The sequence below is a fragment of the Anabrus simplex genome, chromosome 12 (assembly GCF_040414725.1).
Source record: "Anabrus simplex isolate iqAnaSimp1 chromosome 12, ASM4041472v1, whole genome shotgun sequence".
Lineage (NCBI taxonomy): Eukaryota > Metazoa > Arthropoda > Insecta > Orthoptera > Tettigoniidae > Anabrus > Anabrus simplex.
The window spans coordinates 44,112,219-44,124,296 of record NC_090276.1 but is presented as its reverse complement, the minus strand read 5'-3'; the positions used below and the strand labels follow the sequence as shown (position 1 = coordinate 44,124,296).

The following is a 12,078-nucleotide window of genomic DNA, read 5'->3' as shown; positions in this document are numbered from 1 at the left end:
TCCCCTTTGTCCAGCACAAATCTCATTTGGAGTGACGGAGATTTGAACCACGGAACCCAGCGGTGAAAGGCCCGCACGCTGCTGCCTGACACACAAAGGCTTTGTTTTGATTTACTGAACTAAAATATTAAAAGAGTGGTCTATTGTGTTACTCTACAGTACTTGGCAATGATGCTATGTTGAGTTATAACTCCGATTTTCACCACTTTACTAAGGAAAAGGAAAGTGGGTAAATAATAGGCTAAAAACTATATCCAGAATTTACGAAGTTTTTTGTTTTTTTGTTTTGTTTTTTGTTTTTTTGTTTGTTTTGTTTTTTTTGCTTTACGTCGCACCGACACAGATAGGTCTTACGGCGACGATGGGACAGGGTAGGGCTGGGAGTGGGAAGGAAGCGGCCGTGGCCACGAAGTTTTGGTAACGATTTCAAATCGAACACTGTCCACTGGAAACAAGTTTATAAAATTGTGTCTGCAGTGAGTTATTTTACGTTTTGTACTTTTATGTTAATGTGTGTTTCTCTCTGGTTCCGTCTTGCACTTTCCACCAGAAGTTAATCATAATTGAAGCGCCGTCCACCGTCGAAACGGAACCCGTACGCTGCGGCGTTCTTGGCGTCCACCAGAGCTGGATTACGATGTTTGTAGAAGCTAGCATGGCCATGAGGAGCTCGCACTGACCCATCTTCAACACCAAAAGCCTCACCAGGATAGAAAGCCTCGAAGTTACCAGGTGGTGGAAGAACTTTCTCTAGCATTGTGTCTTCAGGATCGTAGGCGACTGTTACCAGGGCGAATGCCGCCAAAAGCAGCGCAGCGGTGAGTACCTGAGGAATAAAACAAACCATTATTACAATCGTACGGATGTAAACTTCAGATGTGACAGGAGGTAGGTTAAAAAAAATGCTGTCAATATCCCTTCGGGAAAATCAAACGATCATAAACATGTCTTTCAAGAAATGAAACTCAAATTGATAACGATTATTTTATTTCCATCTAACGAATCGTTTACGAGAGTCATCTTCATGGAATTTGGAGTTGACAAGTGTAGGATTCAGGGGGAAACTGAGTCAGAACCTACAAAACTACCACGGATGAAATGATCAGTTCTCTAGAGTATGAGGAGATGAGGCCTCTTTGATTTAAAAGAAAACCTTTCTATAGGTCTCTCAGTCATGGCCATCCATCACTACTTCAAGATCACTTCGATCATCTGTAATCTTAACACTCATTTTTTAGAATATGTATCTCAGTCATGGCTATCCATCAATACTTCAAGATCACTTCGACCATCCATACTCTAACGCCCCTCTTCGATAATATGTATCTCAGCCATGGCTATCCATCAATACTTCAAGATCACTTCGACCATCCATACTCTAACGCCCCTCTTCGATAACATGTCTCTCAGTCATGGCTATCCATCAATACTTCAAGATCACTTCGACCATCCATACTCTAACGCCCCTCTTCGATAATATGTATCTCAGCCATGGCTATCCATCAATACTTCAAGATCACTTCGACCATACATACACTAACGCCCCTCTTTGATAATATGTCTCTCAGTCATGGCTATCCATCAATACTTCAAGATCACTTCGATTATCCATATTCTAACGCCCCTCTTCGATAACATGTCTCTCAGTCATGGCTATCCATCAATACTTCAAGATCACTTCGATCATCTGCACTCTAACGCCCCTCTTTGATAATATGTCTCTCAGTCATGGCTATCCATCAATACTTCAAGATCACTTCGATCATCCATATTCTAACGCCCCTCTTCGATAACATGTCTCTCAGTCATGGCTATCCATCAATACTTCAAGATCACTTCGATCATCCATATTCTAACGCCCCTCTTCGATAACATGTCTCTCAGTCATGGCTATCCATCACTACTTCAAGATCACTTCGATCATCCATATTCTAACGCCCCTCTTCGATAATATGTCTCTCAGTCATGGCTATCCATCACTACTTCAAGATCACTTCGATCAACTGTACTCTAACGCCCTCTTCGATAATATGTGTCTCAGTCATGGTCATCCATCAATACTTCACGTCACAGCCTGCACGTTTGCTACGTAAAATCACGTCGCACATTTTGTATTGCTCATTTCGTGACGCAAATTTTCAAATGACTGCCAGTCTTAGGACATATTTATGCAAAATAAGATAACAAGATTCGATATGGAGAAACTTTATTTTACATACATACACACGCAGTAACAGGGCAGTGATACTCATTACTATTCAACATAGTCACTATTCTTGTATCAACGGTACACCAAGGCATCTATGTCGTCATGGAGAAACCTACGCCCAGTTCGTGAAGTCAAGTCATGATGGCATGCTTAAAGGTCGCATAGTCACTGAATCGCTTACCACACAACTGTGCCAAGAGATGGAGATCACTGGGGGCAAGTTCAGAAGGTGGTGATGGTGGTGTTTATAGTTCTAAGAAGAAGTACATTTGGGAAACCATCCTCCATATAACACTAATCAGACAGAAAAGATGCAAGGGGTCCGAGAATTCCAAAATTGAAGGTATCAGCTAAAGAAAGAGAAGAGTTACGAAGACTCCCTAGCACTCGCAAATATAATACCATCGGAATCGGAAAACAACAAGAGTTGACCAAGGGAGGTCGGATTGGAAAGATGAAGAACCTCTTGGCACTAACAGATTTTTAGTCTGATCTTAAACGAATCCATTATTTCACCCTCGGTTGACATAGGGCTGTTAAGTAGGAAGTTCTCTCAGACGAAATCTGCCTACAGCTGATCGAGAGAGTGACTGCGTGGTTCGGTTGAATGGTTGGTTCGAACCCAACTGTCGGCATCTCTGAAGATGATTTTTTGTGGTTTCCCATTTTTCACACGAGAAAAATTACCAAAATTAAGGCCACGGCCGTTTTCTGCCCGCTCCTAGTCCTTTCCAATCCTATCGTCGTCCTAAGACCTATCTGTGTCGGTGCGACTTAAAGCAAAGTGTATTTTTTTAATATCCACAGCTGATCAATGCAGAAAGGAACCAACCGACAACATGCTTAAATCGAGAAAACCGCAATTAATAATAATAATAATAATAATAATAATAATAATAATAATAATAATAATAATAATAATAATAATAATAATAGCTCTCAAACCTTGCGGCCGACATCAGAAAAAGACGCCTGATATTTCACGGACACATCAAACGCCTTCCAGAAAACAGACCGACAAGAATCTTACTAGAGGCAACAGAGAACATCAAAACAAATAGGAGGACATCGGAAATCCTCCAAGACCTGGAAAAATCAGGAATCAAATTGGCCGACATCGCAGACCGAACCTGCTACAGAACGAAAATCAGCAAGTGGGAAGTAGAGTCAGAGAGGAACCACGAGAAGAAGACAGGAACCAAATGGACAGAAGAACAAAGAACCACGATGAGAGAAAAATTGAAGGCTACCTGGCAAAGAAGGATATGCACAACTTCTAAGTGAGCTTTGCGTGATCAGTTTTATGGTCTTTTTCGAATCTAATAATAACGAAAACCTACAACCTGTTTACCAGTCAATGACCGGGCCAGGGATGGAATGAATGAAGCCCGCATCTTGCGGCGAGGATAGGAATTGTGCCGGCTGCCGAAACCTGTCGCACTCCTCTGGGGAAATAATTAATGACTGACAGATGAAATGAAATAATAGTGGCGAGTGTTGCTGGAATGAAAGATGGCAGGGAAAACAGGAGTACCCGAAGAAAAACCTGTCCCGCCTCCGCTATGTCCAGCACAAATCTCATATGGAGTGACCGGGATTTGAACCACGGAACCTAGTGGTGAGAGGCCGACGCGCTGCCGACTGAGCCACGGAGGCTTACTATCTAATAATAATAATAATAATAATAATAATAATAATAATAATAATAATAATAATAATAATAATAATAATAATTGGTTGATGTTGATTTCCTGAAGATCTGATTCTATTTCATTTAGCCAGTTGTTCTTGACTTTCAGTATGAGGGCAAGATTTATAATTCTTTTGGTCAGTCTATCATTGTTCATTCTGATAATGTGACCATAGAATTTCAACCTCCTTTTCCTGATAGTGTCTGAGTTTTTTTTTCAGTATGGCAATAAATTTCATGAGATTTCCTTTTCATCCATACTCCCTCTGTGCAGACTGGGCCCAAAATTTTCCGTAAATTTTTTCTTTCTTGCTTTTCTATATCTTTTGTGTGTGATCTACCGCCAATGATTAAGGTTTCCGATGCGTACAATGCTTCAGGTATTATTACTGTATTATAATATCTTGGTTTTGTTTTCCCAGATAATGATTTTTTGTTATATGTGTTCCAAGTGATCCGATATGCCTTCTATAATTTAGTAATTCTCTCCTTATTTGCTTCACGATTTAATCCAGAAGGTTGAATGATATCTCCAAGGTATATGAATTTATTTACTTGGGAAGTTATTATTATTTATCAGATACTCCATAAGATTAGTAAGATGTATTATAACTAACTGATAGTGCTAGTGGTAAATATGTCTGAGTATGGAAAACAGTTACAACTTACAAAACTCTTCCCTGTCCCTTCACTATTGTTATTTCGTCTCGGTGTTTTACAAATTCGTACGTTCCTCGTCGCCAGATGTTTCATCCAGGCTTGTGTCAGTGTCATACACCTGTCAGTGTCATATGTTACGTACACATGTTATGTGACCCTCTTAGACTGATTCTGATGGTCCGTCAGCTTCCGCTTCGATCGCTAGCGCAGTACTGCGTCCGGGGAGCCATCTGGTGACGAATTAACTTGCCATTTTCACTTTTATTATAAGGTCTAAATTCAAAACTCATTGCTTAAGAAGCGTTTCTCGTGGACAGTCGAGAATTTCTTCTGATGACGCAGAGCACAGTTCTCTGCGAAACGTAAAAAAATTCACCTTACTTTCTTGACACGGCATAAGCCCAAAAGCCTATATCATGTCTATAACTTACAAAACACTATTTTAACCCTCAAGCACACGCGCCAAATTTTAGGACGCAGACACACGCGTGGGGGTGCTTTCCACCCCACATATAATTGTATTGTAAAATATGAATTACTGCATTATTTGGAGATTTTAAGATAGATTATATAAGAATGACTCTGTCTGCGGGGATCCAGCCAGAAAGATATAAGAGCGGGGAGAGCACATTTTACTAGGAAGTAAAAGGACCTGGGGTGGATTCCACCCCATACGCGTGTGTTTGAGGGTTAAATAGCTGATCACCTCTTTAGTAAAGCCAGCAAAACGCAATATATTCTAATGTTTTGCTATAGCTGTGATGTGCAGTTTTCTTGACCTTCTTATTCTGTTTTTTTCTTAAAATAAACAGAGATATATTTAGATATATAAATACAACTAATATAATATAATATAATATAATTATATTCCTGTTTTAACTGGTCCAAAGCCCTACTAACGAGCCCGTTACTTGCATGTTAATATATAATTTTGTCATTTCACGAGTGAGTCTGAAACCTACTTCTGTTTCCACTACAACCCTCATCTTCATCATCAGTTTTCATTCTTCCCCTGAAGCAGGCCACTCAGAGGTTAACGCCCTTCCTCTGGCCAGGAGATTCAGACAGGTTGGGAGGAGATGAAGAATTAAGGAGATGGGTAAATGGACGTGCTAGCAGCTAACTCAGACGGTAGAGCACTGGCCTTCTGACCCCTACTTGACATGTTCGATCCTGGCTCAGACCGGTGGTATTTGAAGATGCTCAAATTACGTCAGCCTCGTTTCAGTAGATTTACTGGTACGTAAAAGAACTTCTGCGGGGCGAAATATCGGCAACTCGGCGTCTCCGAAAACCGAAAAGGTAGTTCGTGGGACGTAAAAACAAGAACATTAAAATGGATGTGTAAAGAGAGGAAATGGAAAGGAAGGTTTTTTTTTTTTTTAATACTTTGCGTCGCACCGACACAGATAGGTCTTATGGCGACGATGGGACAGGAAAAGGCTAGGTTTGAGAAGGAATTGACCGTGGCCTTGTGTAAGGTACAGCCCCGGCATTATCCTGGTGTGAACATTGGAAACCACGGAAAACCATCTTCAGGGCTACCGGCAGTGGAGTTCGAACCCTACGAAAAAACCGGGGCATCTAGCAAAACTGAACGGGGGTTGGAGGAAGGGTCTCGAGAAATGAGTGGTAGCCGGTAAAGATATATATATATATATATATATATGGTAACTCTAGACCAGACAGGTGCCAAGTTGTTCCAAGAAAACGAAAATTTACGTAATGTAATTATTCAAAGCACAGAAAAATATTCTTGCGCGGAATAACCAAAAATAGAATATTAGCCAAGTTTTATCACCCCCCTAATGCTAGGCTCGTGTCTTGGGGGCCCATACTATAAATCCGCCTGTGTCTAAAACAAATGATTGTACCAGTGGATCTGTACGCAGAAAAATGCTTCGCATTGGACAAAATAGGCCTGATGGAAAATCTAGAGGTGTCAAAGACAACGGTAAACTTATGAACACGTGTGGAAGAGTTTCACATAAGCCCAAAAACCCGTATCATGTCTACAAGTACGGGCCGAGAAATCATCAATGTAAACATAGCTCACACTATACTTTTTTTTTTTTTAAGTGGTGGTGGTGGCGGGGGGTTTACCTTTTGATAGACACATGACACCAATAAGCCAAACAAGAGTGACCAATTGAACCTGAACCAACTTTCAGCAGAAGAAAATCAAGGGTTCACTGAAGTGGAAAGAGATCTGAAGGAAATAGGATTACATACCAAGACATCAAGAACCGTGACTCCTTAAGAAGATACTCCAATGACACCAGGGTTTTCAAGGAAAGTCCAAGCTAAAAACAGGAAAGGCATGGACTAACGAGAGAAAGAAACATCATCATGAACGAATGCGGTAAAATTTGGGTAAAAGTAAAATAATAATAATAATAATAATAATAATAATAATAATAATAATAATAATAATAATAATAATAATAATAATAATAGTCCTCCTTTGTGGTGTAGTGATTAGTGTGATTAGCTGCCACCCCTGAAGGCCCGGGTTCGATTCCCAGCTCCGCCACGAAATTTGAAAAGTGGAACGAGGGCTGGAACGGGGTCCACTCAGCCTCGGGAGGTCAGCTGAGTAGAGGTGGGTTCGATTCCCACCTCAGCCACCCTGGAAGTGGATTTCCGTGGTTTCCCACTTCTCCTCCGGGCAAATGCCGGGATGGTACCTAACTTAAGGCACCAGTCGATTCCTTCCCTCTTACTTGTGAATCCCTTCCAATCTTCCCATCCCCCACCAAGGCCCCTGTTCAGCATAGCAGGTGAGGCCGCCTGGGCGAGGTACTGGTCATCCTCCTCAGTTGTATCCCCCTACCCAGAGTCTGAAGCTCCAGGACACTGCCCTTGAGGCGGTAGAGGTGGGATCCCTCGCTCAGTCCGTGGGAAAAGCCAACCCTGGAGGTAAAGCAGATTAATAATTGTAAACAGGATAAGGTTTACCAGAACACAACTTGTTTATTTGCTTCACATAGAAATTTACAAGAATAAACATAAAATTGTCTTGAAGCAAAGTAGATAATTAAGCTTGGGAGAGTTTCTGTCACTGTACACTATATACACTTGGAATGTATTTACACTAGCTTCTATCTTGAAAAGATAGTTCGTAGGAATGTTCAGTTTGTGATAGTCGAAAACTATCAGTTTCACTTGCATGGATTAGTGAAGAGAGTTCCTTCTAACTTGCAGTGTTTGAATTTATGAGCTGCCGACAGTGGGGTTCGAACCCACTATCCCCCGGATGCAAGCTCATAGCTGTGCGCTCCTAACCGCACGGCCATCTTGCCCGGTGAATGAAAAGGAGGTCTCCTGAATTGCGGCAGACAGGGAGCTCCTTTTATACAGCACTCGACGTTACAGGCACGCGCACTGAAGGCTGGGCGTCGAGTCTCGAAATCTCCACGCTTGCGTGCGTGCGGCTGGCTGGCGCTGAGCGGAGAGAGCGGAGGACATACAACAATAATAATGATAATAACTATAATAATAATAATAATAATAATAATAATAATAATAATAATAATAATAATAATAATAATAATAATAATAACAATAATAATAATGCTGTCGGCTTATATTCGGGAAATAGTGGATTCGAACCCCACTGTCGGCAGCCCTGAGGATGATTTTTTGTGGTATCCCATTTTCACACCAAGCAAATGCTGGAGCTGTACCTTAAATAAGGCCAAGGTCGCTTCCTTTCCACTCCTAGCCCTTTCCTATCCCAACGTCGCCATAAGACCTATCTGTCAGTGCGACGAAAAGCAAATAATAATAATAATAATAATAATAATAATAATAATAATAATAATAATAATAATAATAATAATAATAATAATATCCGGCTCTGTAGTGTAGTGGTTAGTGTGATTAGCTGCCACCCCCTGAGGGGCGGGTTCGATTCCAGCGGCCCGCACTCTACAGAAGAAAAGTAATAATGTATATATAATAGGATGTGTGTATATATGTGTATATATTTACAGAGACAAGTGTGTGACACCAACACCGCAAAGAAGGGACGTCATCAGGCGGGAAAGAAGATGCCCCTTACAACAAGTAAGGCTTGGCACTACTCCCCTTCTCCTTAAAGCCGCGAATCGAATCCGCCCCTCCGACGGTGGCACCTTCTTCTTCTTCTTCTTCTTCTTCTTCCTCTTCTTCTTCTTCTTCTTCTTCTTCTTCTTCTTCTTCTTCTCTTCTTCTTCTTCTGTTTACCCTCCAGGGTCGTTTTTCCCTCGGCCTCAGCGAGGGATCCCACCTCTAACCCCTCATGGGCAGTGTCCTGGAGCTCCAATTGGAAGGGATAGGCAAGAAAGAGGGAAGGAAGCGGCCTTAAGTTACGAACGGTACCATCCCGGCGTTTGCCTGGAGGAGAAGTGCGAAACCATGGTAAACAACTTCGAGGGTGGCTGAGGTGGGAATCGAACACCCTGTACTCAGTTGACCTCCCGAGGTTGAGTGGACTCTGTTCCAGTCCTCGTATCACGTATCACATTTCGAGGCAAAGCTGGGGCCAATCTTCCCATCCCCCACAAGGCCCCTGTTCAGCATAGCAGGTGAGGCCGCCTGGACTGCTGGCTGCTGGACCAAGGGGACTAACCTGTGGCCCAAAGCCCAGACGCCAGCGGACCCGAGCCGCACCAGGCAGTGACAAGTAGGACTGATCCCCCATAATAATTGACAAAAGCTAGGTAAATGGTTATGATTGCATGACACATATTCCTAACTAACACAACCTCTGGTCTTTATCCAGCCCACATCCTTGCATGTGCTATCAAAAGATGTCAGATTTTACATGTAGGCTCTTTCTTCTTGCTGCCTATGTGGTTTTTCCCTGACCCTTCAATACCATATACCAACTACTGGACATTCTCTCCAGTTGTAATAGCATTCTGAGAAAATACCAAACACTATTAAAACAGACGACTGAAATTTGATGGCCATATTCAAAGAATGGACAACGAACGACTTACTAAAAGGATATTTAATTATGCCGCTTCACTAAATGTCAAGAATAACTGGATAATCGAAATTGAAAAAGACCTTCAAGAAGTCAGCATAACAGGTGAAATTACATGGGACAATCTTAGCTTTAGAATGTTGGTGAGCAAACATCATTTTACCGAAAAACCCAGGATGAGGACCACCAATGCATGGATGGAGGAACGGAAGAAAAAACACAGCAAAAGGATGAAGAGATTCTGGGAAATAAGTTCAAGTTCAATCGAGCTCCTTACTTGGGCTCAACGTTGTGAAAATATTATTATTATTATTATTATTATTATTATTATTATTATTATTATTATTATTATTATTATTATTATTATTATTATATAATGCAGCAATACAAGTAAATCTTCTGGAAGAGTCAGCCAACATGGCAGGCTTAAGTATTTCAGCAGAGAAAACAAAATTCATGACGAATATAAAAAATGATCCTCAATTGCTAGGAACAGATGTTGGTTCAATCGAAAGGGTAAAGCAATTCAAATATTTGGGGGTAACAATCCAAGAAAATGGTTTCGAAAAATCTGCTATAGAGGCAAGGATACACAAAATGGAAAGAGCATATGGTATAACAAAAAATACATAGGCCTACAACAAAAAATGTTTATCTAAAAAATGTCAAATAAAACACTACAACACAGTCGTGAAACCAGAATGCTTACATGCCAGTGAATGCTTAGTACTCAATTATAAACTTGAAAGATTGGAAGTACTAGAAATAAGAATTATCGAGCGAGTTGGCCGTACGGTTAGGAGCGCGCAGCTGTGAGCTTGCATGCGGGAGATAGTAGGTTCGAATCCCACTGTCGGCAGCCCTGAAGATGGTTTTCCGTGGTTTCCCATTTTCACACCAGGCAAATGCTGGGGCTGTACCTTAATTAAGGCCACGGCCGCTTCCTTCCCATTCCTAGGCCTTTCCTATCCCATCGTCACCATAAGACCTATCTGTGTCGGTGCGACGTAAAGCAAAATAGCAAAAAGAAAGTAGGAAGAATTATAAGAAAAATATTAGGCCCCCTAAACACTACAGAATTTTGGAAATTAAGAAGTAATAACGTCCGCCTCTGTGGTGTAGTGGTTAGTGTGATTAGCTGCCATCACCGGAGGCCCTGGTTCGATTCCCGGCTCTGCCACGAAATTTGAAAAGTGGTACGAGAGCTAGAACGGAGTCCACTCAGCCTCGGGAGGTCAAATGAGTAGAGGTGGGTTTCCGTGGTTTTCCACTTCTCCTCCGGGCAAAATGCCGGGATGGTACCTAACTTCAGGCATCGGCCGCTTCCTTCCCTCTTCCTTGTCTATCCTTTCCAATCTTCCCATCCCCCACCAAGGCCCCTGTTCAGCATAGCAGGTGAGGCCGCTTAGGTGAAGTACTGGTCCTTCTCCCCCGTTGTATCCACCGACCCAATGTCTCACGCTCCAGGACACTGCCCTTGAGGCGGTAGAGGTGGGATCCCTCGCTGAGTCCGAGGGAAAAACCAACCCTAGAGGGTAAGCAGATTAAGAAAGAAAGAAAGAAAGAAAGAAAGAAAGAAAGAAACATCAGAGGAGAAGTAATGGAAAGAGAAATATTCAGGAATAAAGTTTTAAAGATGGATGGATTCCAAGGGAGGGAGGCAAAGAAAACCAGCACAAACTGGTCTGAAGAAAGAAACAAGAAACATAGTGAATCAATGAAAGAATATTGGAAGAAAAGTAAGGAACAACAACAAAGGATGAAGAATTTAAACTGGAACGTGGCCCCTAGTGGGCCCTAACGCAAGAAGGAGAAGAAGAAGAAGAAGGAGGGGGAGTACAAGAAGCTACAGCGTGCAGCCATTTTGATGTGATGCCATCTGAGATGCCTGCGTGACAATTTCGACGTTTAGTTTTACTCTGCTAGATGGCCAAGTAAACAGAATCTCTGCTGGGCGATCTCCATCTGAGATTTAAATAATTTTCTCAGGTAAACACCAAATGTGTCACCAGTGATCTTATGCATGTCCACATCGTACGACATGGAGTATCCAATGGATTATTTTCCACCCTTCAAAAATCCGACCTCCCCTGCCGGGTTTGAACCGAGAATCTTGAGATATGAAGGCCAACACACTACCACTGATCCACGGAAGTAGATAAATTTTAATATAATATAAAGGTACTCTTTTTAAAGAACTTACCCCTGCCATGCTGTTACCAAGATGTCCCCTCGCCCACTGACTGTTCGAGTCGTCGCACGGCTTACTTTCACCTCTCCATTTCACGGTGTAAAACTTGTTACGTCACGAGTCGAAGCCTTGAGTCGCGCATAACCTATATCCGAGTCTCATTTTGACCTTCCGCAACCTCAGTCACGAGGCGTGACTCAACTGAGAATGGAGAAAACAGAAAACATAGCTGGAGGTACAGGGTTAGGCTACCGTGTAACAGCCTTGACAAACAGAGCACACTTTCTATTGACAAGATAGGACAAAACAAATTCGGTGTTCGTCAACATTAGTCTATGCTTTGCTAAAATAACATT

General features: G+C 41.9%; 1 protein-coding gene across 1 annotated transcript; it reads right to left on the bottom strand.

Annotated features, from left to right (window-relative positions):
* Positions 1 to 296: 296 nt before the first annotated feature.
* Positions 297 to 11,867, bottom strand: LOC136884560 (uncharacterized). The gene is made up of 2 exons (XM_067156815.2): positions 11,735 to 11,867; positions 297 to 826 (listed from the first exon to the last, which is right to left on the bottom strand). The coding sequence occupies exons 1-2, from the start codon at positions 11,741 to 11,743 to the stop codon at positions 554 to 556; spliced, it is 282 nt and encodes a 93-aa protein (XP_067012916.1). The 5' UTR covers positions 11,744 to 11,867; the 3' UTR covers positions 297 to 553.
* Positions 11,868 to 12,078: the final 211 nt, after the last annotated feature.